This window comes from Lemur catta, chromosome 5 (genome assembly GCF_020740605.2).
Source record: "Lemur catta isolate mLemCat1 chromosome 5, mLemCat1.pri, whole genome shotgun sequence".
In the NCBI taxonomy this organism is placed as follows: Eukaryota; Metazoa; Chordata; class Mammalia; order Primates; family Lemuridae; genus Lemur; species Lemur catta.
In genome coordinates this window covers 101,835,373-101,861,752 of record NC_059132.1, presented here as the reverse complement: position 1 = coordinate 101,861,752, position 26,380 = coordinate 101,835,373, and the positions used below count along the sequence as shown (strand labels likewise).

General features: G+C 48.3%; 1 protein-coding gene across 1 annotated transcript in view; it reads right to left on the bottom strand.

The window, feature by feature from the left end:
* Positions 1-562: 562 nt before the first annotated feature.
* The window catches only part of ENPP6 (ectonucleotide pyrophosphatase/phosphodiesterase 6), an 86,971-nt gene continuing 61,153 nt past the window's right edge, over positions 563-26,380 (bottom strand). Inside the window, exons 4-8 of the mRNA XM_045552432.1 lie at positions 22,563-22,704; positions 21,672-21,851; positions 18,962-19,099; positions 5,872-5,995; positions 563-1,386 (exon numbers count right to left, since the gene is read on the bottom strand). Coding sequence (XP_045408388.1) covers positions 1,181-1,386; positions 5,872-5,995; positions 18,962-19,099; positions 21,672-21,851; positions 22,563-22,704 — 790 coding nt within the window. The 3' untranslated portion in view covers positions 563-1,180. The remainder of the gene's footprint in view (positions 1,387-5,871; positions 5,996-18,961; positions 19,100-21,671; positions 21,852-22,562; positions 22,705-26,380) is intronic.

The following is a 26,380-nucleotide window of genomic DNA, read 5'->3' as shown; positions in this document are numbered from 1 at the left end:
GTTCTTCACAGGGGTTTCTAAAGAACTGAGGTGGCATTTTGACCAAACTGTTTCCTAATCAAATGGCTGGTCAGTTGGTTAGGACTGGGACCTGGCTCCCATTCCCTACCCGCCACCATTTTTCAGGAATTCTGTGTCACTCGAAGGTTCTCTTTGCCAGGTTAAGCAAGCCTGCTTCAGGACGACTCCAGGCCACGAACTGAGCACCTGCCGATAGGTGCACCCATATTCTCACCGGGGGGACGCCCCTTTCCCGGCCTGTGATGCCGTGTGAGGTGTCCCTGTGCTCTAGACCCTGAATCTGGGGCCAAAGCATGGCACTGTCTGGGGAAGCCTCACACACGCAGGGGGCGGGCAGGCGGCCCACCAGTCTGTTGAAGGCTTCAGCCCGTGGGGCACCAGCGGGGTGAGTCTCTCGGAATCTCATATCCATTGGAAGCTTTGCTGCTCCTCAAGGCAAGGGGAGAAACTTTTGTGCAGTCAGACTTTGGGAAGGGACCCACATCTTTCACCGTGTTCTATGAATTCTTCAATTCTTAGTGGTTTATATTTTCTTTCCTTATTTCTTTCTTTCTTTCTTTTTTTTTTTTTTTTTTGGTTGGTTGGTGGTCCATGCTAACATACATCCTTTCTGGGACTTTGCATAAGATGAAAAAATTCTGCAATCTGGGTGAGAAACAGACAGTAGCTTTTGCTATCATGCTCTTCTTTTCTGGGATGTAAGAAACAGTCTGGGATTGTGGCCACAGACCCCGAGGAGGGCTGCTAGGTGTGGACAGGGAACAGATTAGGGCCCGGTCCGAGGGCCACTGTGTACAACGCAGGGCAAAGAGGGGCCCAGGATTCCAGGCAGTATCCACTCAGAGTTTGGTCGCTGCAGGAGCAGGCCCCTGTTCAGACAGTTCATCCTATATGAACTATATGAAAAGAAAGGAGAAAATGACATATAGCTGAACAAATGAAAGGCTAGGATTTTTCCTACCTTCAAGGGAAACAAAGTTGTTTTTTTCTTTTAAAGAAGTAGGTACTTTTATGTATAGAATCATCCGAGAATAATATATTTACACTTTTTAAGGCCTTGATTGTGTTAATGAAGCTATTATTCACACAGAAAATGAGAATCATTCCACTTTGGAGGCACACTTTGCTGACAGTGTTTTGGGACAAGTAACGCGATCAGTTATGCAAACAGTAGGAGCAGAATCAGGACCAAGGCGTAGCTGCTCGGCAGGACAGGTGTGGCGGTGCTGGCCTGGCCCTTCAGCATGCACATCACCCGGGACCAGGACCCGTTGTTGGGCAGAGGGGCAATGCCCGCCACGTGGCACATGACATTGTAGACGTCCACGGATCTGATTGGCGCGGCTCTGAAGTTGGATTTGAAATCTGAAATGAAAAGGCAAACAAACAAGCTGTCATAGCCGCCCACTGGGCACAGAGGGTGAACCCCGCGTGGAGGAATTACATTCAGGCTCCAGGGGACTTTGGGATTGGGAAATCAGCTCCACCAAGGAGGTGCGGCATGGTGATTGCAAACGTGGACGAGTGGAGGGAAGGGTATCTACTCTTATGAAGGGAAATAGCTTTCCATTTCTATGTAAAGAGGAGTTTCTTTAAAAGATTAGTCAGCAAACAGACTTTCTTTGTGCATAGCTGTGCTCTCTTTCTGACAACAGCGCTTTCCATGCGGGGCAGAAGGGCCGTCTGAAGCTGCTCCGTGTCTGCAGGGCCACCGGGGAGCCAGCGTGGTCACAGAGTGACTGTCTTGCTGGGCTCACCTTAACCAAATTATGGCATGCTCATCTCCCAGAACATCTATCCAGCCAGGACCGACAGCCAGGGTCGATTCCTGCTGCAGAGACGCCACAGCAACTCAAGAATGGCTTCTCCTCTTTCGGGTCACAGGTCTTGACGGGATGTGAAACCTACAGCTTCCTCGGTGCTGGCTAGTTCAGCAGCAATGGCAACCGTTCCCTAAATACGCTTGGAAGATCAGTGGAACATTCCTTGGGAGCCTTTCTCCGACAGATAAAATAAATTAGCCACGTGGAAAGTGAGCAAACTGGTACTGGAGTAAGGGATCCAGGTGAGGGCTCTGACTCCACCAGAGCACCGAACTCGAGTAGTCACGGAACAGAAGGGAAGGGCCGGCCATTCACAGCATAATAAGGGCTGAGGATGACTCTGTAAATTCTTGAAGGAGTTTTAATCGAGCACATCTTCTTCTCCACAAGAGGCACATAAGATGCTAAATGCAAAGCACTTGTCCATTTAAAGAGTAAATATAAGACTTTAGGGATACACATAAGCAACCTCACTTTTAGGTGCCAAACCAGGGCTTCCAACAAAATACCTAAGACTACATTAAGGTTGAATTCAGGGAGGAGATTTGATCCACGATAAAGCCCTATGCATGTGCTTTTAGTTCACCTGAGATTTTTAAAGGAAATGAGTAGTTTGGGGACTGCAAAGCCAAGTTTTTTATCTTAGAAAATAATCTGTATAATTGCTTTGCTGAAATGATCACAGATACTTTATTTAAAAAGCAAACAAATAACAACAGCAATAAATTCCAGAGGTCCTGACACCAAATCCTGCTCCTGTATTTATCCTGGAATGGCAAGTTGGAAAAAAGTTATGTGCAGAAAACTCTGCCTCACAGTATGTTAGATCCAGGGCAACTTCCCAAGTGACAGGATTTGCTCGCTTTGGAGAATTAAAGTAGAATTCAATATAAAGAGGTGCATGGGCTCGACCGCCAGCCTGCACCCACTTACTAGCTGGGTGACCTCAGGAAATGGACGTGGGAAGTCATGACTTCAGTCACACTGTATATGCTCAATAAATGATAGCTATTATTATTAATAAACACATATGGCAACAGAAAACTGTGGATGGAATATATTCACCTTATAAATTATTTGGAGGGGTTTACTTTTCTTTCAAGACAGGGAGGTTAAGGGTCCCCATCCCCTTAGAGTAAAAACTGGCTATAAAATGACTTAAACCCTGCTTGGGGTGGAGAAGGGAGGGCTGCCCTATGTCCCGGCCCCTCAGTATGAAGGCAAATTAGACAATTAGGTGAGGAATCAGCTACAGCGTGAGAAACCAATCTGAAGGTTGTCCCCGAGACACCAAAGCAGCTCGCCTCTCTCCTTCTGACTTTCTGTGTGCCCTGGACATGACAATCCCACTGCCACCACTCGTGGCCATGTCCTTGTCGTGTGTGGGGATGGGAGGGCATGTGAGGCGGTGGCCCATCGGAAGCCTTTCAAAAATCCACTTCCTCAACACTTTGCAGGAAAAACCGAGATCAAATTCTCCTGACAAAAGTGTTAGAAAATATTCTCTTTTTATATTGAAAGTATAAAATCCGATTCTGAGCACGTAAGCAGGAAGGAGAATTGGGTTTTCTTTCCCACCCCCTCTAGTGTGTGGCTTCCTCTTCTGCAGGGATGGGACTTTGGGCTCCACGCAGAGCTGATCCAAGCTGGAATGAAAGCTTCTAGAAAATTCCTGAATAGCAACTGGGGAGGACCCGGACAGGCTCCACTAGCACAACATGGCATTGCTAACCTGGACTGGGAATCCAAGTTATCCTCATGGGTTTACATTCTTTTTTTTTTTTTTTTTTTTGAACATCGAAAACGTGTCTCCTAAACAGAGAGGGTTGTGCAGCCCACGCCTTGCCTGGCTGCCTTGGGCTGCTTTCCCGAGTGAGACTGGCTGGCTGTAGGCAGCTCACTAAATCACACCCCTGCTGTCTTATCTCCAATGTGGAGTTCTCCAGGGCAAGATTAGGTTGTTCAAATTAGAAACTGGGATTAACCAGAGAGAGGCTTTCTTCCGGAATTATTTCCCTTTCTCTTTGCCGGACCAGACTTAGTGACTTCTAAGGCCGTCTCTGGGCAGCTGCAACGATGCCTGCTTGCCTCCCTAAGCAAGACGCGCACACAGTTAATCAGGAGGCTTGCACCTTTATCTCACCGTGCAGCTAGATAGCTATTAAAGGCCTTGCTCTCACATTTTCTCCTCGGTAAACAGTCAGTGTATAAAGCTGTTTAATCTTTCATGAGACCTGGAGCCAGAAACGTGATGGCGTGCGGGAGGCTCTCAACGCTCTATCTGCCTGGAAACACTTTGCAATTAGCCCAGTTCATTTTCATCGGGGGTCGTCTTTCTGTCTGTGAAAGACTGAGGTCTTTTAGTTTTCAAGAAACATATAAGGAAGGCCTCTGTTTGTGGATGAAATCTCCCCCACTGAATTTAACTTTAAGTTAATGCAGCTTTGGGTACTTTGTTGAAACATTTGGGTTTGGGGCTAGATTTGGTTCTGCTTTACAATATGCCTGAAACTCTTGCTCATTTACGCCCCCAACAGATGACTGTTTTGCATTCATGATCTTATTTGTCTCTTCCAGGGAAAGAGGAGAGGGGCTTCTGAATGACAGCCCTGCTGCCTGATGTTCCCCCACAGGAAGGCCACAGCCCTGGAAGGTCTCCAACCTCATCTAGCAGTTGACCTCAACATTGTCTGTTTCTGATTCCTTTAGCTTTGGGCTCTGCACACCTGCCCCTACCTGGTGGCTGTTACTGGTCGATGACAACATGCTCAGGCATCCTCCCAGCTCTTTTAGGCCAATGTTGTGAACCCAGTTATCGCTCCATAAATGTTTGCTGCTCCTGCTTCTGATGCTCACTTCAGGACTTGGAAACTTGGATCACATGTGGGAAAGTATTTGGACCAAGGTGTTCCCTAAGCTCAGGTTCCCAGAAGCACTTGTGAAGGCTGCAGAAACCGACACCTCATAGTTGCTAACAGTGATTTTTATGGTAAGTGGAATGAACCAAGGCAGACCGAATGAGGCACGTTGACATATGTCTTTGGCCTTGCTACATGGGAGAGAAAAGCAGAGCTTGTGAGTGTGATGTCTAACCTGTAATTTGAAAGGAAAACATGGACTGTTGTGGGCTGAACCATTTGATCAACATCCAGAAAAAGGCATTTGGAATGCAGACCTCAGGGTGGGCTCATGATATTCAACGAAGTAGGGAGAACAGTATCGAGAAGGGAGAGTAGCCCATGAGCCACTCAACGGATGGTTGATGGCTTTTGAATGTTTTTTTCCCTTTTTTATTTTTATTTTTTGGAAGAGGGCAATGTTTAGATGGTAGTACAATCTTCAGAGTGTTTGGTAAATTTTTCCCAAGTGTGAGCCTACAGTGCTCTATCAATTAAATCAAATGACCAGATAGACCCTCTCCATCTCCCTCTCTTCCAGCCCCGGGAATTAGTCTGATCAAGAAAGGGCGCAGCAAATTTGCTTTCATCCAAGACACCTCTAGTCATCCTGGCTGAAAGTCATTCTTGCGGTCATTTCCGAGCCTGCCCTTGAGCATGTCCAAGCTTCTGGTTGGGCCCTGAACTGAAAGAGCCCCACAGGGTGGGTGCTGTGGACGGGGAGGTCCGTGGAAGAGCCAGACCCCAAGAATTGATCTCATCAACTTCGAGACTCACAGCTGTCAGCAGCCTGGTGTCCAATAAGCTTTCCTGGACACCAGATAGCTGTGAAATAACATTTTGATGAATTAAATAAAAAACGAATCACCAACATGTGGAATACATTTTCTTCACTGCACTGAGGATTTAAAATTTACAAGGAAAAGTTTTTGGCCATATTTGCCAAAACCAAGAAGCATTTGAAAGGAAGCCAGCGCAAGATGTTTTCCGGAGCCCGGCCAGGTTTGCTGGGCTCTGCCCAGAAAGGCAGCCGTAAGGAAGTCGTTGCAGCCTCTGCTGGCACCAGCCCCTAGGACAGACACCCCCTGGGGAACAGCATACTGGGAGCATTTGGTCATGTCCTTGCCTACCAGGTCCAAAGGCCAGGAAGATGCCCCGCATGTCCATCAGCTCGTTGTCATATCCGTGCCACCCACGCTGCCAGCCTTCCCTCTTGCCGGTGCTGTTCATCCAAAACGGAAGCATCCCTCGATTCTGAAATCAAGCAAGGCAGTTACATGACTCTGCGTCTCAGCAATGGCCACGAGTGGGCGTCTGCTCCAAACTGCCACCCAGTGTGGGACTTCCTCCTCAGCACCCCTGACTGGGGTCACCCCACCTGAGCTGGCTCACTTGTCACTCCAGGTAGCTCAGATCTCGGGCAGCAGCCTGTTATGTTGCCAAGAGCTCTAGTTCACAAGAGCTGAATTGTATCTCATCATCAGTTTTAGGTCCAGTAAATACGGCATGTTAGTGACAGAAGGGAAATTAAAGTGTATATGTGGTATAATAAAAATGTATTTGGTCTTTGTCCAGGTTCCTGACCTAGAGCTCCTAAAACCCATGGAATTTCCCGAGTGGTGGGAGTGTCTTTTGTTATTCATAACAAGCCCCTTTCTCCCACACCTGAGTTTATCCTAAGATGAGTTGGGGTGGGCTTGGGGGGCCAGGTAGCTTCAGAGTGGGGTCACCAGAGGAGCCAACCCAGGGGAGGGGAGAGGCAATGGAGACTGAGAGCAATCATGTGACCATGGTTTACTCACTGGCGCCTACAGCGTGAAATCCACGCAAAGCCCACGGGGCACCCTGGGTCAGGAGTTTCTGGGGCCTGGGGGCTCTGAGCTCTCCCCTCCCATACTTTTTGCATATCTTTCACTTGGCTGTTCCTAAGCGACACCTTTTATAATAAAACTGTAGTCATAAGTACAGTGCTTTCCTGAGTTCTGTGACTCACTGTAGTAAATTATTGAACCGAAAGTAGGGTTGTGAGAACCCTCGAATATGTAGCCCAATCCAACACCAGTACTGGTAGCCTGGGGACCCGGAACTTGCGGCTGGCATCTGAAGCGGGGCCCCATCTCGCAGGACTGAGCACCTTAACCTGTGAGGCCCACTCCAGCTCCAGGTATTAGTGTCAGAGTTGAATTGGACTGTAGGATACCCAGTTGATGCTAGAGAATTGTTGTTGGAAAACATAGTATCTGGCCAATCACTTCACTTCACTAGCAAAGCAGCCAAGGCCCAGAGGGGTCCCCTCGCGACCTGCCAGTGCCCTTTCCACCGTGCAGCCCATCTGGCCTTCCTCCCTCCTAGCGCCACCTGCGGGAGCCATGGCCTCCTCCCTCCTCTCACGCAGGCATCTGAAGACGGCACCCACGCTCCTTGGCCAGGCCTCGGGCATCCTCATTTCCCTCAACCACTCTTCATTTGGGATGGGTTCCAGACCCATCACTTCCCGTCACCCTCCATTCCTTCAGGACCAAATTCTCTTAGCCTCAGATGCTCACTTGTTGCGAAGCAAAGGCTTGAAGGTTTTGTGAATCCTAACAAGGATGCAGCCGGTTGAACGCAGCCCCAGCCGTTCATTGCAGACCAACCATTCATTCCTGACACTCTAGTCATCTTCCTGGTAAGCAAGTTTTAATATTACAAATATTTCAAATGCAGGAGGTAGACGTGGCTGGTTGTGAAGAATGAGCAGAATCAAAACAGCTAAACTACCAGCAATGTACAGGTCGGCTGTCAATGCCAGTGACAGGACCACGTATAATATTTAGGGAGCCAAGCAGTTCCTGGAGAGCTGACACTGATGTCCACTTAATCGTCAAAACATCCCAGCGTAGTTATTTTCCTCATTTTGTAGTTGAAGGGACTATGGCACAGAGAGGTTATGTGACACTCAGGGTCACGCAGCTAGTGCGGGGCAGGCGGGGATTGGAAGCCAGGTCGTCTGCTGCCCGGTCCTTGTGGCCTTTCCACTGCCCACAGCCAGAAGTCACAGCAGTGCTCCTGCTGGCACTGGGCAGCGAGGTGTCACCTAGTCCCTTGCATTCTCACTCAGTGTGGCCAGACGCAAAGCACTAAAGAGATTTTGGAACCGGATCAGCGTAGGGTAAATGCCAGGTGCCACCTTCTGGCTGTGTGATCCCGGCTAGCTACTTCCCTTCTCTGAGCTTTGGTTTCCTTGCTGGGTATGAGGATGGTGACCCCTGCCCTGCAGGGTCCTTAGAGGACAGCATGACTGTGCGCTAAGTCCCCACCCACCCTAGGTGCTCAGTGAGTGGCTGTGGTCTGGTCCGCAGCTGCCGCTGGCAGCGGGGCCGGCGCTCGGGCGGTGCGTAGCAGGCAGCGGGGGCTGGGAGGGCTGAGCCCTCTCTTGCTTATTCAGCTGTCATATCACATTGCACACCCATCCGCTCTCACCCCATAAATCGCCCCCTTGCATTGCTGCTATCCAAGTCTCTCCGTTTCCTGAATTTCCATCATCCCTCGTCCCTCCTTCTCCAGCTGTGGCTTGTATTTTTCCATGGGAATGCTTCGTTAACCTGGTGCATCTCTGACTGTTTCTTTTTGTTCTTTATCTGTTTGTGGTGGTGATCACACTACTTCCCAGTTTAGCTTCGTCAGCTAACTTAATGTGCTGCTTCTGCCTCTCGCAGTCTGCAAGCCAGTGAGTCCCGAAGCACTAAGTAGGGCATCTTTGTCGCTAACGACCTCGCCAGTTATGACCCCGCAGTGCGTGTGTGCCCCATGACAAGCGAGTGGGGGGATGACCACTGGTGGCCTGATTAAAAAATTACTCTCCAAGTTCTATAAATGAGCACATACACCTATGAAAACTCAGCCCTGAAGGTAATTTGGCATCTGTCTGCTCATAGGCAAATCCACTAGTTGTCATTACAATGACAAGTTGCCCCAGCAAAACAACTGCTCTCACTGATTTAAAACAATAATAATACCCTGGCTGGTTACATGAGAAGGTGACCGTTTCGTTTAAGTGACCAAATGGATCACACTTCATGCACAGCCTTCATTTCAAAATGGTGCGTTGGTGATTTTCTTCCTTTGTCTCTCCTTGTGGCTTCTGGCAACTTTGTTTTGTACCCCACATTGTCTTTTCAAGGGCATAGAGATGAGGCCGTGCTGATGAAGGGTTGTGCGTCACCCCCCTCTCAGCCTCCACAGCGGGGATCCCCAGCCTGCCCTCCTCAAGCTACTGGTTGGGAGGCTGACCCCACCCAGCCCCTACCAGGCCCATGGGCTGCTACATAGTGCCACCTGGTGACACCCTGGGGAGGTCCCCAAACCCCCCAACTCTGTCCAAAAGTGAGAAACAAGAGTAAAGGATGGGCTTGCAGGGGCAGAGGGAGGGGAGAGGAGGGCCCTAAGTGGGAGCCCTCAGCAAGCCAGGCCTGTTGTAGGCTGGGCAGCCAGTTCCCAGGGTTGCAGGAAGCACCTAGCCTTCTGCACCATGTGCTGGAAGGGGCAGTTCCCCACGGACAGACTGGTGCAGAGGGGAATCATGGAATCTGCAATCCATGAAGGCAGAGAGGAGTGGGGTGTCCCTGGTAGGGAGTCCAGGTGATGGGGTGTCCCCACCAGAATGGGGGAGAACCAATGATTGCAGGGCTGGCTTATTCAATTCCATGGATGTCTGCTGAGCTGTGAGTCTCTGCCAGGCACTCTGCTAGGCTTTTGGGGTCGAGGGCACAGGGGAGGAGGGCAGCTCTTTCACCTAAAAGAGCTCCTCCTAAGTGAAGGAGGGAGGAGGCTGCAGGGAGGTCAGCGGGGCAGGGGCTGTGTGCATGGGTCATGTGTGCGTGCGTGTGTGCGTGTGTGTATGTGTAGTGTGTGCATGAGTGTGTATGTGTATCCGTGTGTGTTAGTGTGTGCGCACGATTGTGAGTGCATGTAGGCGTGCGGGAGGGGGAGGGAGGGGAAGGTCCACAATGAGGAGGCTGCACAGGAGGCCCTAATAAAGGGTGGGGATGTCCCAAGGCCCTCAGTAACAGGACCTTGGGGACTCTGATAGGGGGGAAGTCCTGACACCAGAGCCCCTGTAAGGAGAGGCCCTGCGTGACCACACACGGAAAGAGCATCCGTCAGAGGGAGATGCCAGAAGGGGCAAGGAGGTGAGCGAACCCGGGGTTTCTGCTCGCAGCGGCTACCTGGGGTCATGCCACTCAAACAGGGTGGGCAGCTGTCCCGGTGTGCGGCTGAGAGCATTGCAAGGATGCACAACTTTCAGTTTTAAAACCAGGACAGTCCCAGGCAGATGAGGACAAGTTCATTACTCTACAGTCAACACCATCTCTACATAAAATGCGCACCCAGTGCAGCGTGTTCACGCTTCCCAGAGCCTGCCGTACACAGGTGGACAGCAGTGCCGGGACCCGGCTTGGCGAGCCACTCAGCCAGGCGATCACTTCCAACAGGAAAGAGCCAGAAGTAGAGCTATACACGAGGAAGCGCTGCGAGAAATGCGTGAGTTGTTCTGCTTGCAGTTTGGGCTCTGTTTGGGTTCCTTTGTGTCGGAAGCCAGGGAACAATTCTGAGATAAGAGTTATCATTCTTAGACTAGAGCTTTGTCCCAATCATCCTTAGCAAAAAAAAAAAAAAGGGAAAAAAGAGAAAGAAAAAAAGAAGAAAGAAAGAAAAAGAAAGAGAAAGAAGAGAAGAGAAGAGAAGAGAAAAGGAAAGCAAGGTAACAACCACTCTTCGCCCCCAAATCGGAAACCCAGTAAATGAAGCTTGTCCGCCCTTGCCAGGGCCGGGCTGTCTGAGGTCACCGTGTTGGGACCCTTCACAGTGCTGGGCTGAACTGCTTGGGGAGCCCCCTTAGAAGTGTGGGGCCGGCTTGGGCATGAGGGCGAAGGCTGCAGGAGGGCTGGAAGGGCAGGAAAAGAAGGAAGCACCGAACAGTCTGTGGTCATTATTCTCTACGTTTGCACAGGGGCCAGGGACTTGCTTTGGCCGACACGTGGGGTGTTTACTCGTTTTTTTCTTGTTATATTTTTAGAATATGTGAGCACGAGTATTTCTCACCTGTTCCTTCCGATTTCTCCTCACTGCAGATCAGATGGTTGCTAAGCCGCAGAGAAAAATACCCCTGAGGAGGCGGGAGGTTCAGCAGCTGCCCGACATGTGGCCCCGGCTCTGTCCTGCCGTCCCCAAATGACTGCTGGCAGGGTGGCCGGGGAGGTTGAAATCGGTCCTCCAAGGTTTCCCTCCCTGACCAGAGGAGCTATTGCGGGGTCTTGTCTGGTCCCTCCTGCTCTGCTCGCTGCTCCCTCTCTGGCTGCCTTCCCATGCAGGCCAAGTTGTCACTCGTTCCTGGAACCCGGAACACGCACTGTCCACAGGGAGCTGCCCACGCCTGGTCGTGCCGGGATGCCTTGAGCTGGCTCTGGGCCAGGCACTTGGATATTTGCATTGGGTGGGTCAGGGTGAGGACGGAAGTCTCTTCTTAATAGTGTCCCCGGGTGATTGGGATGTCAGAACCCCTGGAAGCCATGCACCACCTTCAGTGATGAGTTGTCCTTTTCCTAGGAGATCCTGAGATCGGAGACAGTATCTCACGTCCCTGTGTGTGGCCCCGGGCATAGCAGCATGGGCCTCCCTCCCAGAAAGTCCCTGGGGCCTCAGTGACCGCAGAACCAGGCACAGCCTCAGCTGACACTGGACTGCTTTCCCACGGGCGGAGCCAATACGGCCTTAACCAGCTATTTCCTCTGCGCTCCATTCTCAGCAGCCGGCACCCGCGGGCATTGGTTGTCGCACATTGAGCCATCATCCCTCCTTCCAACTACTAAAAGTATAATTCTTCCAGGGTGTGGGGACAGGGACCCAGCTTTCCCCTTTTGTCCCTTGAAGCGTCGCAACAGATCTCTCTAGGGCAGTGGGAACACCACTGAAATCTGGCCAGATTAAAATAAAGAAAAGGTGAAAACCTGTTTAAGGTGTGTTAGGGTCTAACAAAAATGAAATCGACTTTATTCTCCTAGGACATGGTTATAAGCGAAGCCTCCCACCTCCCCAAAAATACAATAACCTTCTGACATCACCCCAGGCTGAAAAACGCACCCAGTGATGTTCAAGTCAGGGGCGGCTTCAAGCTTCCATGAAAACTCCTGTAACATGATGACAGTTTGGTTGGCTCAGGAGTTTTTGCTGCTAGGGTTGAGGTCAAGCTGTAATTTCTGTTACAAGCCATGTTTTCTCCGATTTTGTGGCATTGCTGTTTTAAATTGTCCTCCAGAGAGGCTCCCAGTGAGCGGGACTCTCGGGAGCCCCTTGGGAGCGTGGTTACGAGCCTCTGCCATGTGCTCGCCACACGCCGCTCCAAAGAGATGTCCCTCTAAGCTTCCCTTTCTCTGTCTTTCGAAGACAGAATTCAATCCCTGGGGCCTCAGGCCTCTGGCTTGACATCAGAGAGTGCCTTGCCACAAACAGCTTGACCCTGAGATGGAAAAGCCACGCAGCAAATCAGCAGGACAAAGGAAGTGAAAGTCCGTGGGATGGAGCAAAGTGTCGGAGGGCACTAAGTGGACGGGGTCTCTTTTTTCTCTTTTTCCCAGGATCACATTTACAGAAGTGCGGTGAGGAGGGAGGGTACGCATGTGTCCCACGGCGCTTACACACACAGCCCTGTCACCCCCAGAAATCCCGCAGCTTCTGCGCCCACGTCTGACTCCCTGGGGCTGTCAGGTGCCCGCACGGCACCGTACTCACTGCCTCCAGAACACAGAAGCCTTGCTTTCCAGATTGTCTTGATTTCCCCAAATATTTTGGGTCCAGGCCTAACTGCCATCCAACCACAGGCTTCGGAATTGAGCCTGGCATCTCATATCCTTTGCCAGTTTTCAAAATAAATCTTTCCTCTGGAGAAAAACATTGGCCTCCCTTAGAGCGTGGGCCTGAGTTTGCTGCCTTCCTCCCGACGCAGGCAGGAGGCCAGATCAACAGCCCCCTGGTTCTTAATCTTTCCCAGGCCCTGGTCCCAGCCCGCCTCTTAACACGGGAATGGTGGCAGGAGGCGGACACTGCCCAGGAGGGGCCGGCAGGGGGTTGGGGAGAGCGGGGGTGTCTTGCCCTTGGACGGCAGCTCTGGGCTAACCGAAGCTAGGAGAATTGCCATTAGTGGTTTCAACACCTCGTCCCTGTTGAAATGTCTCTTCTAGGCCTGACTCAGGCTTCCTCTCTGTTTATTCCACAACCAATTTGCAAACCCACAAAGTGAACAACCTGTCAGTAAGTAACCGAGAGTCCACTGTCTCAGTATGTATTAATTCATTCAATCTGCTAACCTGCACTGAGACCCGAAGGTCGAGATGCCAAAGACCTGCCCGCAAGGAACTTCCGCCCCAGGAGGGCAGAGCCCACAAGCAGGCGAACACGCCAGGTGGACTGAGTAAGGCCTTAAGAAAGTTCTGAGACGGAGGAAATTAGGAACTCCTCGGGTGTTTCCCGGAAGAGGTGGTATTTAAGTTGAGCTCCGAAGAACGAAAACGGGCCGGAGTTGGGATGGAGAGGGCATCCAGGGATTCTACTGACTGTTTATTGAGCTGATTGAAGTTATTTGGAAGAGCACAGTTACCCCACCCTGGCCACTTAAATTCCCAACACTTAAGTCTTGGAGTAAAAAATTACTTCCACGAAAATGAACATGTTGATTCAAATAGATACAAATCGCCCATGTTGGTGATGGGAAAGGAAGAGGGCTGGGGTTGGGAAGAGGAAAAGGGGGCAAAGTGAGCCGCTGAGCAGCTGCAGAGGTTTTACAGCAGCACGTGAGCAGGGAAACTAACAGAGGAAGATGATCTCAGAACTTGCGTTCTACTAGTGTGAAGGAGCCGAGACGCATCTCTAGACCCCACAGGAGCCAGCAGGGTGAGTCTGTCGCCGGGAAACATGAAATCAGGATACACTGAAAGTTCTATGAAACATTTGGGAGATCTTTGGAGAACTGGACAGGACTTTGTACTTAATGGCCACATTTGAATTCAAATCCTGGCTTTGTTACTCAGAGATTTGCAACCTTAGGCAAAGCGTCTAAAACTCAGTCTCCACAAAGACACCTGGTCCCTGCTGAAATTTCTTTTCTAGGGCTGTTAATAATTAGCCAACGTTGAAGGCCTGGCTTAGCCTCCTTAAGACTCAGAGTTTCAGGTGCCTTGCCTAACTCAGTGAAATTGAACTCAGTAAAATTGGGATAACAATATCCACAATGCAGAGGTAGTAACCAGAAAGTACTTAATTCAAGATAGCTATTATTGTCATTGTTGTTATTGAGTTTTTTTAAATTCTCTGGATGTAGTTATTAACTGCAAAATGCAAAATAACTTTGATGTGTATGCATTAAAACTTTTTTGGGAGTCGTAAGGAGCTCATTCTAAAGTCTGTAAGGATCCAGGATGATAAATGAAGGCTATTTTTTACAGCACCTGGTATTGCTAATTAAAGGTGTATGAAATAGCATTAGTAGTCTACTTAGTGGGTCAACATAAGTTATATAAAAATTTTTGTGGAAGGGCTCCATCACCTCAGTTCTTTACCTCTGTTTTTCCCATGAACTGTGGATTGTTTTACCCTGAGGATTATGGATCACCGTCCTTCCCCACCCCCATTAAGATTCCCTATGGTTTCCCATTGGACTTACGATAAAATACCAATTCCTCTAATTTTCGAAGGACTTTCCAACCTCCGGCTCTTCGAGCATCTAGTTCCCTCCCCTGGAGGGGAGCCTCTCCCTGCCCGATCCCTGCCCACTCATCCTTCTGGTGTCAGCCGGGAGCTCCGTTTCTCAGAGATACCGTCCTGCCCCTCGTCTACATGGGCCTCCTCCCCCAAGATACAGTTTCCTCTTTCATGGCAACCTCTTTGTTCATGACAGCACTTACATTCTGCGGTTGCATATTCGTCTAATCTTAGGGCTTGCATGTGTATTTCGTATTTGGCTCCTTCACTGGGCCTTAAGCCCCAGTGGGGCAGGGACTCCCCGTGGTTCCCCACTATGGAATTAGGGCTTTGCGTGGTATGTTACATGTAGTAGGCACTCAACAAATTGACATGTGATTATTTAGACATGTAGCCTTCCCAGCTGAGGGTGGGAGAGGATACTTGAGTTTGGTGGAATACCAATACCCACAGTATTTCTCCACTTGGCGTTGTGCTGTGTTGTTCCTGCCTATCCCATATGCCAAGGACATTTAGCACCAAGGAAATTTAGCGTTGCTGGACCTGCCTTTTCATTATCCTTGGACCCCCAATAGGCACTGTGACAACCCAGTGTGACCCAGCCCGCTGGGGCAGGGAGTGGCAGGTGGCTGACTGAGAACCCCAGTGGAGGTGAGTGAGCGACAGTGGAGCCCACCTGTGGAGGGCTCCTGTGCTCCAGGAAAGAGTGGCCCTCATCCCCTGGCAGGAAGAAGCAATGCCAAGGCTTTCCAGAGGACAGTGACCAGGCTTCAGGTGGGACATCAGTTAGGAAGCCCCATTTCCTGTCCCTGAAGTCTTGGGCTGGACCTATGGAGGTGGCCTGTGTTTTTGCCTCTTTCATCCTCTGGGAACAGGAACCCCTTCAGATTTCTGCCCTTTCGGGAGGGGAGATGGGAGAAAGGACTGACAGCAGTTGGAAAGCCAGTCTGTTTATTAAGAAGTGAGGGGCAGGTACATGCTGGGGGGCCCCCGGCAGGGAGCTTGCTTTCCTACAGCAGTGTCAGCAGTCGTGCTGGATCACTGTGCAATTCCAGGTGACAAGTTAAATCCCTTTCCCTGTCTTTATCTTTTTCAATGACAGCTCTCTAAGCAACCAGAAGAAAAAAGGAACTCAATTAAGTCTTCCTGTTAGAGCAGCTTCCTTAGAGTCTGCGGAACTTACATTGGTGGCAGAAAGTTAGTGTTTGTATGGGAATGGCATTTTTACCAAAGAAGCCAAGTCGCACATCTTGATGGGATGGCAGCTGGGGGGAGAAAGGAAGGGGCTGGGGCTCTATTTTTTGGGCTCCTGCCAGCACCACCTTGCCCTGACTCAGCTGTTCTGCTAATCATGTCTAATCCAGAGAACAGTCTTGTCTGCCTCCAGACCCAGCGAGATTGCTTTCGGGGCTGGGAATGTTCTCGCCCTGCAGATGTGAAGTGTAACCCAGCACAAGAACACCATCGCATGCACTGCGGGCTGGATGTAGGTTACACAGCCAAACGTGACATTCTTTTACCATTTGGGGAAAAATTTTGCAGATAGGAATGTGAGAGATTAGTAGCCCTGGCATAGAGCAGGAACTCCATATAGAACAGAGATTTTAATTCTCTGTAGCTAAGAAAGTATAACAAACAATAGAATGATGTTAAAAAAAAAAGTCTAAGCCAGTAGAGAAAGAATGGGTGCTTGTTTTTTAGGATTTTTCAGAAAGCAAACAAATAAAACCTCAATGTTATATATATTAAAGTAGAATCAGAAATTACAATTTTTACATGTGATGTCTTAAAATCCATAAATTCAAGGATGGGAGTAAAATAATTAAGGTATACAGTCTGGAGGACTACAAAGGTACAAATGGGCGTCACTAAAAAGATACATACATTTTTCTCAGGACTCAGGGTCAAGTATGGTTTTCCAGAGAAACATTTGTGTTCCTACGTATAGACAATATAAGCTATAGTAATAGAATTGATTGTGCTTTCCTCTTTGCGTTGGCTGCTAGGAAGCTCAAAACTGCATTTGCGTCCCATTTTATGTGGTGGTATGTTATTTTCAGAACAAACAATACCCACGATGTAGAGTCATTGGAAGAATTAGAAATAGTAACCAGGAGGTACTTTATTCAAGATAGGTATTATTGTTGTTGTTCATCAACGTTTAAACAGAACATTTTCTTGATATATTTACTATCTGCAAAATGTACAATAACTTTATGTGCATGTCATTGAGACTTTGGGGCAGAGGTTGTTCTAAAGTTTCTAGCGATCCAGGCGTGACACACGGAGGCTGGTGTCACAGTACTCGTCATCACTAACTCACAGTTAGTCTGTGTATTTGTGAGTCACACTAACCTTTCGGAACTAATCTTGTTTTTTCACATCATGTTTATTTCTGATTTCTTTCTTTTTTCTTAAACTTTTTGCTTCACATATCTTTGAGATTACCTCAAATGTCTCTTTTGAAATAATTATATCTTTTTAAAAGCTGCTCAGGTGATTGTTAATAGTTCGGCAATTTTCCTTTCTGTTCTGTGGCTTCTCCCCTCTCCTTAGGACATATGATGTAATAGTGGGTGGCTCTTGCTAATTCATTGAGTCTTACCTCTGATTTACTCAAACAAAAGTGTGTGTGTGTGTGTGTGTGTGTGTGTGTGTTTGCACAGTACCTGCAAAATGATATACAATATAACATAACATGTCCCATGTGGCTTCACCCTTAGAAGGCACTAATTGGCCAGTTTCCTGCAGGGGAGCAGGTACTTGGACCCCCACAGGGTGCAGACTGTGGGGCAGGGGTGTCATCGGGGAGGGATGGAAGCAGAGCCGGGGCAGAAGGAGGCTCCTGGGACTTGTTGCCGGACTTCCTGGGTGGGCCCCGGGAGTGACAGTGCTCTGGGCGGTGCACTTTCTCGCTCTCTCTCCTCACCTCCTCTCTGCTGTTCTCGCTTCAGGGACCCCATCTGCCTGATTCTGGCCTCTGCATCATTTTCGTCTTGTGACTGTGGCCCCCAGGTCTGCACTTCAGACTGTGTCAGGTCTCAGAACCAAAGCTGACCCACGGCAGGAATCTTCTAGCCACCCCAGTCCATCAATTGATGAGACCCTGGTGGAAGGTGCCAGTGGGTTCCGGGCTGAAGTAGGTTGACCATGCAGTTAAAGAAGTTTAAGCATCAGGGTCCCTACACCTAATTTTGTATTCATAATTATGTATTTTTTTTCTTAAAGAGAGATTTCCCTTCATCCAAATTCCATAATCTTCAGAGTCTCACAAAACCTGCATGTGGCTCTGGTACATGTATTTGCTCCCTGATAAAAGTAAGAGAAGTGCAAGGAGAAGCCACACCCCTTCTCTCCTGCCTTGGGGGTGTCCTGAAAGCATGTGATGCCCGGAGCAGCAACAGCCACCTGTGACCTTAAAAGGAAAGCCTAAAGGACTGCACAAGAGCAGATGCAGAGACTTGATATCACTGAGTTGCTGGGTTAGCACCCCTGGGGCTGCCTACCTCCAGCCAATGCGAGAAAGTAAACTGAATTCGAAACTGATGCTTCTAACCAGATCGCTGTGTACCAGGTGTTCCTCTCTGAGGGAACACAGGGGCCACTCGGTCCTCCTGAATACCTGAGATTCGTGTCATGAAACCCCCATTTCTCCAGGCCCGTGTCCCTGGGCTCCCACCCCTTCCCCAGTCAGTATTTCTGCTGATCGTCCTGCCTCTCTCTGCTGGCTTATTCACGAGTCCTGGGTCTTACACTTCTTTGGCCTCAATCCACTATTTTCTTTTACCCTGTAGTGTGATCTAATTGCGACCCACCTTCAAATGCATATCTCAAATACCCCATGCTCCCTTCAGGAATTAATTCCACACATGACATAACCACAGATTCCCCTGGGGGGGGCAGGGTCTTCCCATCGTGGCCCGATATCCTGAGCTGATACAAGAGCCAGGTGCTCCTGCAGTCCAAGCAGACTAGAGGAGGCTGTTGAGGTCATTCAGGCATGAGGCAATTAAGGTTTGGCCCCAAAATGCAAGACAATCTCCCCCGTAAAATCAAGTTTTCAAGCTGGGGACCCGGATCTACAGAGTCTCGTTTGCCAAACATTTTTCTTAAAGGTGAAGCGAGGCTGAGCCTCTCCCTGCCTTTGACTGCCCTGGAGCGATTGCTTTGGTTCACAGTGATCGTTCCGCTTTAAACTGAACAGGTTACACTGTGAGCCTGGGTAATCGAGTTAAGGCCCGTTTGTTAAAACACAGAGAGTCTGGAGCCACGAAGTCTAAACCATGACTCTGGGTGCACGGCTACAGTTGTGTCTACAGAGTCACTCGAGCAAGGCTTTGGACTCTCTGAAGAAGGCAATAATGCAACGAACGGCGCTTAAGTGGAAAAATCTTTTACATGTACAAATCAAATAATTATCATTTGTCTTTGGACTGTGTGATAGAATTTGTAGACTGAATAAATTGTCATATATTTCATAATTACCTCAGTTATGAACCACCCTTCGTCGGCCACTAACGTCAAAGGAGAGACGAATTTCCCTTTCTTGTAATAGAACCTGCTTGGAATGGCTTCTTTCTCGTAGACGGTCATGTGTTCCACGGTGCTCAATTTGTTATATATCTGCAAAGAAAATCAAGAATGATTGATTTTGCACTCTCTTTCTTAAATATATGGGAATATTTATTGGACCTTGGTAGGGAAGAAATTTAAGTAGAAGACCAAAGAAAGAAATTACCAAAATACCTGATAGATTTGACTATGTAAAAATGAGAGACTTTTCTCTGTCTCAGAACACAAAGTGGCTTTATCTAGTAAAGCTGAAGATGCACATACTCTCTGACCTGTCACGTTAGCTCCTAGGGCTATACTGAAAACTCCCGTGCACGTGCACCTGTAGACATGTAGAGGAATATATTAGGTCATTAAATATGAAATGTCCGATTTTGAATCAAAGCTTTAGTTTATTATATCTCAAACAAGAAGCAGTACAATTAACGAAAGTATGCACCTAAACTATCAACGCAGTTTTGCCATCTTAACGGTAGCTGGTTTATGCCAGCAGTGAAGAAGCCTGCAGAGCGAGTAGTAATGAAATTGCGAAAGATGTTATCCACAGCTTGTTGAGAATTGAATACTTTTCCTGGCAAAGAGTGGTCCAAAGCCTGGAAGAAGTGGTAGTCAATTGGTGCAAGGTCTGGTGAATACAGTGGATGACAGTTTCCAGGTCCAGCTGCTGTACTTAGAGCAGCATTGTTTGTGTGACATGTAGTCTGGCAAGAGGATTGGCCTGTCTCTGTTGACCACTCTCGGCTGCTCAATCACAAGTATCTCATCATTTCATCCAACTGGTTGCAGTAGACAACTGCTGTAATTGACTGACCAGGTTTCATGAAGCTGTAGTGGATAATACCAGCGCTGGACCACCAAACAGACGCCATTAGCTATTTTTGGTGAATATTCGGTTTTGGACTGTGTTTTGGCACTTCGTCTTTATCCAACCATTGTGCAGAATGCTTGTGATTGTCAAAAAGAATCCATTTTTCATCACACATAACAATACAGTATAGAAATCGTTCGCCTTTACATTGTGACAGCAAAGAAAGGCAAGCTTCAAGACAATTTCTCTTCTGACGCTGGTTTAATTCACATGGAACCCATCTATCCAGTTTCTTTACCTTCCCTGTTTGTTTCACATGGTCCAATATTGTTGGAATAGTCACATCAAACCTTGCTGCTAATTCACACGTAGGTTGAGATGGATTCACTTCCACTACAGCTTTCAGCTCATCATTGTGCACCTTGGTCTCAGCTCATCCACGTGGGTCATTTTCAAGATTAAAATCACCAGAACGGAACTTCTCAAACTGTCCACATACTGTGTGTTCATTAGCCACATCCTTCCCAAACACTTTGTTGATATTTTGAACTGTCTGCAGAACACATATTTGAAAATAACACAAATTTTTGACTTATCCATGGTTTCATAAAAATTGCTCTAAAAATAACTTTGAAAGCTAATCACAAGCTAAAATATGCATTTGAAAGACTGAGGATGTACCTTCACAATAAACATAAAACAAGAAGTGTCAGAGTGAAATGTCAGAGATACCAACTGTCAAACTTAGTACTTAAGGAAATCGGACATTTCATACTCAATAAGCTAATATATTACAAACAGGAACAGCCCAGATGCCCAGCAACAGTGGGAGGATAAAGAAATCATGATGTGGTTCGACAGTGGAATACTATACAGCAGTAAAGATGAATGAATTATGGCTACAAAGACACCTGTTAGAATCTCAGGGATCTCAGCTTGAGGAAACAGAAAGCAAGTTGCACAAGAACGTGAACAAAATTATTTCTATTATAGTTTGAACAACTAAAAAAACTAAACAACACATGTGATAAGACTATAAAGAGAATTACAGAAATGTAACTCAAAGTTTAGGACAGTAGTTTCCTCCGGGGGGGCAGAAGAGGTGATTGGGTCTGGGAAGGACACACAGATGTCACAGGTGGTGGTAATGCGCCGGTTTCCCAAGTGTTTAGTGAATTTAAAGTGCTTGTTGTAATATTGTCCTTTACACCTTACACCTTTTATAATAGTTCTTTTCTCACTCAATAATTAATAAACAAATTACAAGAACTTATGTATGTCAAAAAGTCCACGCTAAAATTAAAGGGAAACTGAGAAACTGATCTGCCTGATCTTAAATATCACAAAGATCAAATAAGGGGGATTTTTTTCTTTTAACTTGACCTAGGGCATTTCCGATCTACACGTGAATCTTTAAAGAACTAGTAATTGTTTGCCATTAATTTCATTGCTAATTTGATTATGAAGATGTAAACGTTGTATCTATAGTATTAGCAGCAGCTTAAATATTTATGGCTAGAATTAAAGTCAACTGGTTGACGCTGACGTGGCCTTTGGCTGAACTAGGCATATATTCCTGGGGATCACGGAATATAAAATTGAGTTTATCCACTCAACTCTGAAAAAGAATTTACTATAGGGTTTCTGATGGCTCCCTGGGTTATGATTTCCTACTTAAGAAAATCCAGAGTTCTGAAGGAAAGTAGGGTGCGTTTGTAGAGAGATTTTGTGTAAGTGAAAAATCTGGTGACAAACAAGAGGTGGCAAATGGGGGTGTATTCTACCCCCCCCCCCCAACGTCGTGGTGTCTCTTGCCTCCGAGTGTCTCCCAGGGGCTGGCCAGAGGCTCACGACAGGCCCGCGGTCCTTCACTTGCTGCAGGTCACTCAGGCTGATGTACTTGTTCAGCTCAATCACTTTGTCCATCCAGAAGATGTCAGTCATCCCATGATCTGAGAAAATGATGACATTCAGGTTGTCCTGCAGGCCCCGCTCCTGTGGGTGGGCAAAGCCATCATTATAGCACAGACAGAGAGAGAGAGAGAGAGAGACTCTTACACTTAGAAAAGCTTATAAACTACAAATGGTAGGAGAAGGGTATCAGGAAACTATCTGCCCTGATGAGACACGGTTTGAATCACAGCAGAGGCCCTCTGGGGAGGGGCGTGTGACGGCACGGTCCCATGGCTGTACGTGCTGGTGCACCAACAGTGCTTTCAGCTTTCCAAGGTACATTCTCCGTTTTCATCTTCCGTGGTTTTTTCAACAAAGTTCTGTGCTAATATGAGCACTATCACCTGCTCATATTACAGAGGCAAAAAATACAGCGTGGGAAAGTAAGACAAAAGCAAAAACAAAAAAACATGTGTGTTAAGTCATTCTGCAAGTGTGTGGCAGAATCGGGACCAGAACCCACGTCCACGCCGAGCTTACCAAACTTATCAGGATTCTAAGGAACTGGGCCGCCTGTCCACCTACGCCAGGTCATGGTGCACATCTAGGTCACTGCCACCCCCCTGGCCTGGCTGTGGCACAGGGCTGTCCTGGTCCCTCACGAGGCATCGTGGGAAGCAGAGAGACCGGTCAGAGCCGGTGCTGGCCCCGCCAACCACCCTCGGTGAGAAGGAAGACGCTGGGGGCTGGGGGAGGGGAGGAACAGAGAGTGTCAGGGATGAGGTCAGCCCAGCCGCCCTTGCATCAGGTCACCTGGATCCACGTGCTCATGTACTTCAGGACGGTGTCCACAGCCTTGAGGGCGTCCTTTCTCTGCGGAGACGAGGGGCCGTAGTGGTGGCCTTCCACGTCGATGCGCTCGTGGTAGATGGCTGCCAGGTCAGCGCGGCCACTCCTGAAGGGGGCAGGAGAGAGGGGCGTGGTGGAGGGAGGCCCTGCCACCCTGCTCCCTTGTCACCCCCAGTCCTCCATGAAGGCGTTTGAATGCCCTGAAACCCTGCCCGTGGGCCACCACCTTAGAATGCGCAGAGGGAGACACAGGCACATTGAACCGCAAATTGCCAGGCCTGAGCGCCTTGGTGATGAAAGTCAGAGAGTGTGTCTACTGTCACCACCTCTCGGCCATGTGGCATTGCTCATCGTGCTCCGAAGAGTGGGAGGAGGTGGCATCAGGCAGAGGCTAGATCTCATAGCTCCAGCCTCACACCTGCTGTGTCGCCAGGTCGGAACACGAGGAGCGAGCATGAGTAAGTACTGCTCAGGTATTGCTGGACTTCAAGGACGTCTCTAAGTAAAGTGCTACATTGTGTATCTACTTGACTGGCAAAAATAAGAACAGCAATATTTCAGCAACCCTACGGGAGGTGGACAGATGGGTGTTTGGGGCCCAGTGTCAGCAGACACCCCAGGTTCAGGGCCTGACATGCTACAGGGTGCTACAGGGACGTGGTGCTACAGGGACGTGTGAAGGGTCAGCTCCAATGTGGACAGAGAGTGACCACACTTCCAGGAGCCCAGGAAGGCTCAGTTCTGACAAAACTCTCCCTCTGGACCGGAGTATTGATTGTAAAACTCCAGACTATTTCACCCTCGATGCTGGGCTCAGAGACGGGCACTAGTGACGTGAATCGCAGGAGGAGGCTGGCAGAGCCGGGCGCAGAGGGGAGTGCTGTGGAGCAAGCTCTCCTTTCTCCACGGTGCTTCCCACCGTGAGTCCCTCCCCAGCTCTGGCTGTGCCCACGCCCTCCCCATAAAGCACCTGAAATAGATCAGAACAATGATGATGATGATGATGATGATGATGATGATGATGATGATGATGATGATGTTAGCAGTGACCGACACAAGGTGAAGCAATGGAAAACAAAGCTAATTTCTCTGCTTGGACTTTACAAGGGTTCATAGCTAATACTCCTGGCAGATTGCCTTATTTCTCTTGAAAAACTGTATGTTAAACACACACACACACACACACACACGCAATGAACTAGCATGGTTCCCCCTGCCACGGCCTCCCAACACTTGCAACACGAGGACTGAAACGACACATCCTCAGAGCCTGCAGTGCCTTGGGTCTTGCCGTGCACGGGGGAGAGAAAAGAACCCGGTGTTCAGAGAGCTGGGTTTGCCCGCTCAGGGTTAAACGGCTCCTGCTCACCCTTCAGGTCCCAGGGGAGGTATCACCTCCTCCAAGAAGCTACCTCTGATGCCCGAGGCTTGACTGGGTGGCCCTACTTTGTGCTCCCCGGCACTCTAGGGTCACTTCTGGGCTGTGAATTTTCATACTGTGTGCTGTAATTACCCATTTATTTGTCCTTTCCCTCTCTAGATTGTGAGATTCTTTCACCCTAGGGGCGATGATTCCTTGTCCGTTGTATCTCAGCGCTAGCCTAGCATTTGGCATACAGCAGGAGCTCTGTAACTGTCAGCTGAATGTATAATAACAGTAAGTGCTTGATAAATGATAGCGCCTATGGGTCCGGCATTACGCTGAGGGCTTTTACATATATTACCTTATTTAATCCTCAAAACCACCCTGAAAGGTAGCAATGTCTTGAACAGAGAGTTCGAGACAGTTACCAGCATCACACAGCTAGTAAGGGATGGAGCCTGGATCCCAAACCAGGCAAAGCTGCCTCCAAGGCCCTGAACACAACCACTGAATACTCTCAAAGGACTCAGCAGCCCATGTCAATGGGGAAACGTTCTGCTTAGCCTAGCTGGTCTTTTGGAAATGGTTCTTATTCACTTAGAAGGATCCTACCAACCCCTAGACAGCTGCAAGAGCATCACCGTGACGCTGAGTCGCTTCCACTTCCGGATGCTCTGCACTCTGTGTCTGTGTTCAATATGCCTCTAAAGTCTGGAACTGCAACGCCAGGAAAGCATTTGCAGGTACAGATGAGGAAACAAGCCTGAAAACGTTCTGGAAGTTACTCAAGGCCTCACAGATTTCTGAGACAGGGCTAGAACTGGAAATGCAAATCTTCCACCTCTGTAGTCAGGGCACTTTTAACTCTACCAGACTGCGTCTTTGAACATCCACATCTACTCCATCCAGTACGTTGGGGAGCAAGTTCCACATTGTCCTGCCTGGCATCGTCCCTCATTCTGGCCATACTTGCAAGTAGGCACACTTGTCCGCAATGCTGTGATGTTCTGCTGGGTACCCGAGGTGTGCTTCATTAATGGTTTGGAGGATATATCGGTTTCAAGTTAAGTTAAGTGAAATTGCTAGTCAAATGTTCTTTTCTCTTTTTGGAATAAAACAAACTAGCCCCCCGTTAATAAGCCCCATTACCACCCTCCTCCACACTGTGGATTGCATTAGGTTATTATGTGGGTCTTTCTCACAAATGATATTATCATTATTCATACTCACTAATGTGTGAATGACTAATCCAACTCCCTCTGCATCTATAGACAGCAGAGAACAAAAAGTCACTTTAGGGTCCCACAAGTGTGTAGGTGGTGGGTAAAAGCTCGTACTAGATAATATAGCATTTTTATACATATGCTGAAACTTTTTTGCAGCCCATGTTCATTAGCCTGATTGAGTTGATAACACTTCCTCTACTGCTATATTTGAACATAGTGGAAATTTCTATAAAATCTGGCCTTCAGAGAAGCCTCAGCACTTAGTTGTTTTAGGTCCTTGCATCTTTAGCATTCCAGGTGTGCTGATTCACACCTGGTAGCGTATCCTAGGTATCCACACTTCCAGGCCAGGGCTTCTATACAAGGAAAATCCTATTTAATACAGTGGCGACTTACTACGTTGAGGAGTTTTCAGGAATAAAGTTAACTGTTGCACTTTAGTTCAATGAAATACTTTTAGGTCTCTTTCCGTTAGACACCTCACCTTAAAGCAACAATCACTGTGCTGGTTTCTTTAGGGCTATTTACCATTTTCCCAAATCTCCATGTGATCAGAAAGCCAGTAACTGTTGGAATTTACCTGATGGCTTTGCATCAGGAAGCCATCAACCCCAGATGCCAGGAGCACTGGATTTGGGATGCTTGCAATTCGGGGATTACACACATGCCTTTTGTGAAAGGATTCTACGCTGAAGTTTCGTTGATTCACTAGAGACCTAAGTCTTCAAGGGCTGAGAGCACTTGCCTGTCTGGAGTGTAGCTGGCAGACTTAGTTGCAAGCTGTTTTCCACATGGGTCTGGTCTCTGTCCCAGGTTAGCTCATCTGCAGTGGGTTGGCTGGGTGGGGACAGACAGGTGGCTACGTCTGCACATCTGCTGTTGGCCAGTGACGGCTCTAGGGTCCAGGAACCAGGCCAGAGGACATGTGGCCATCAGCCTAGTTACCTGAGAGCTGCAAGGGGTGCCCAGCCCTGGGGTTTCAGGGACACTCGAATCTCCTATCACCTTAAGGTTCTATTCAAATTTCTTTGCCATAAAAAAAAAGTTCATAACGTTACATCCATTTTTCCTACTAAAGTGGGCTGGAAAGAGAAAAGGACTAGGGAGAGGGAAATAGAGGCAGTTTAAAGAAATGGCTCGTTATTAACTGTTAAGGAAAATCTTTCATAACTTAGAAATAAGGCCCCCAAAAT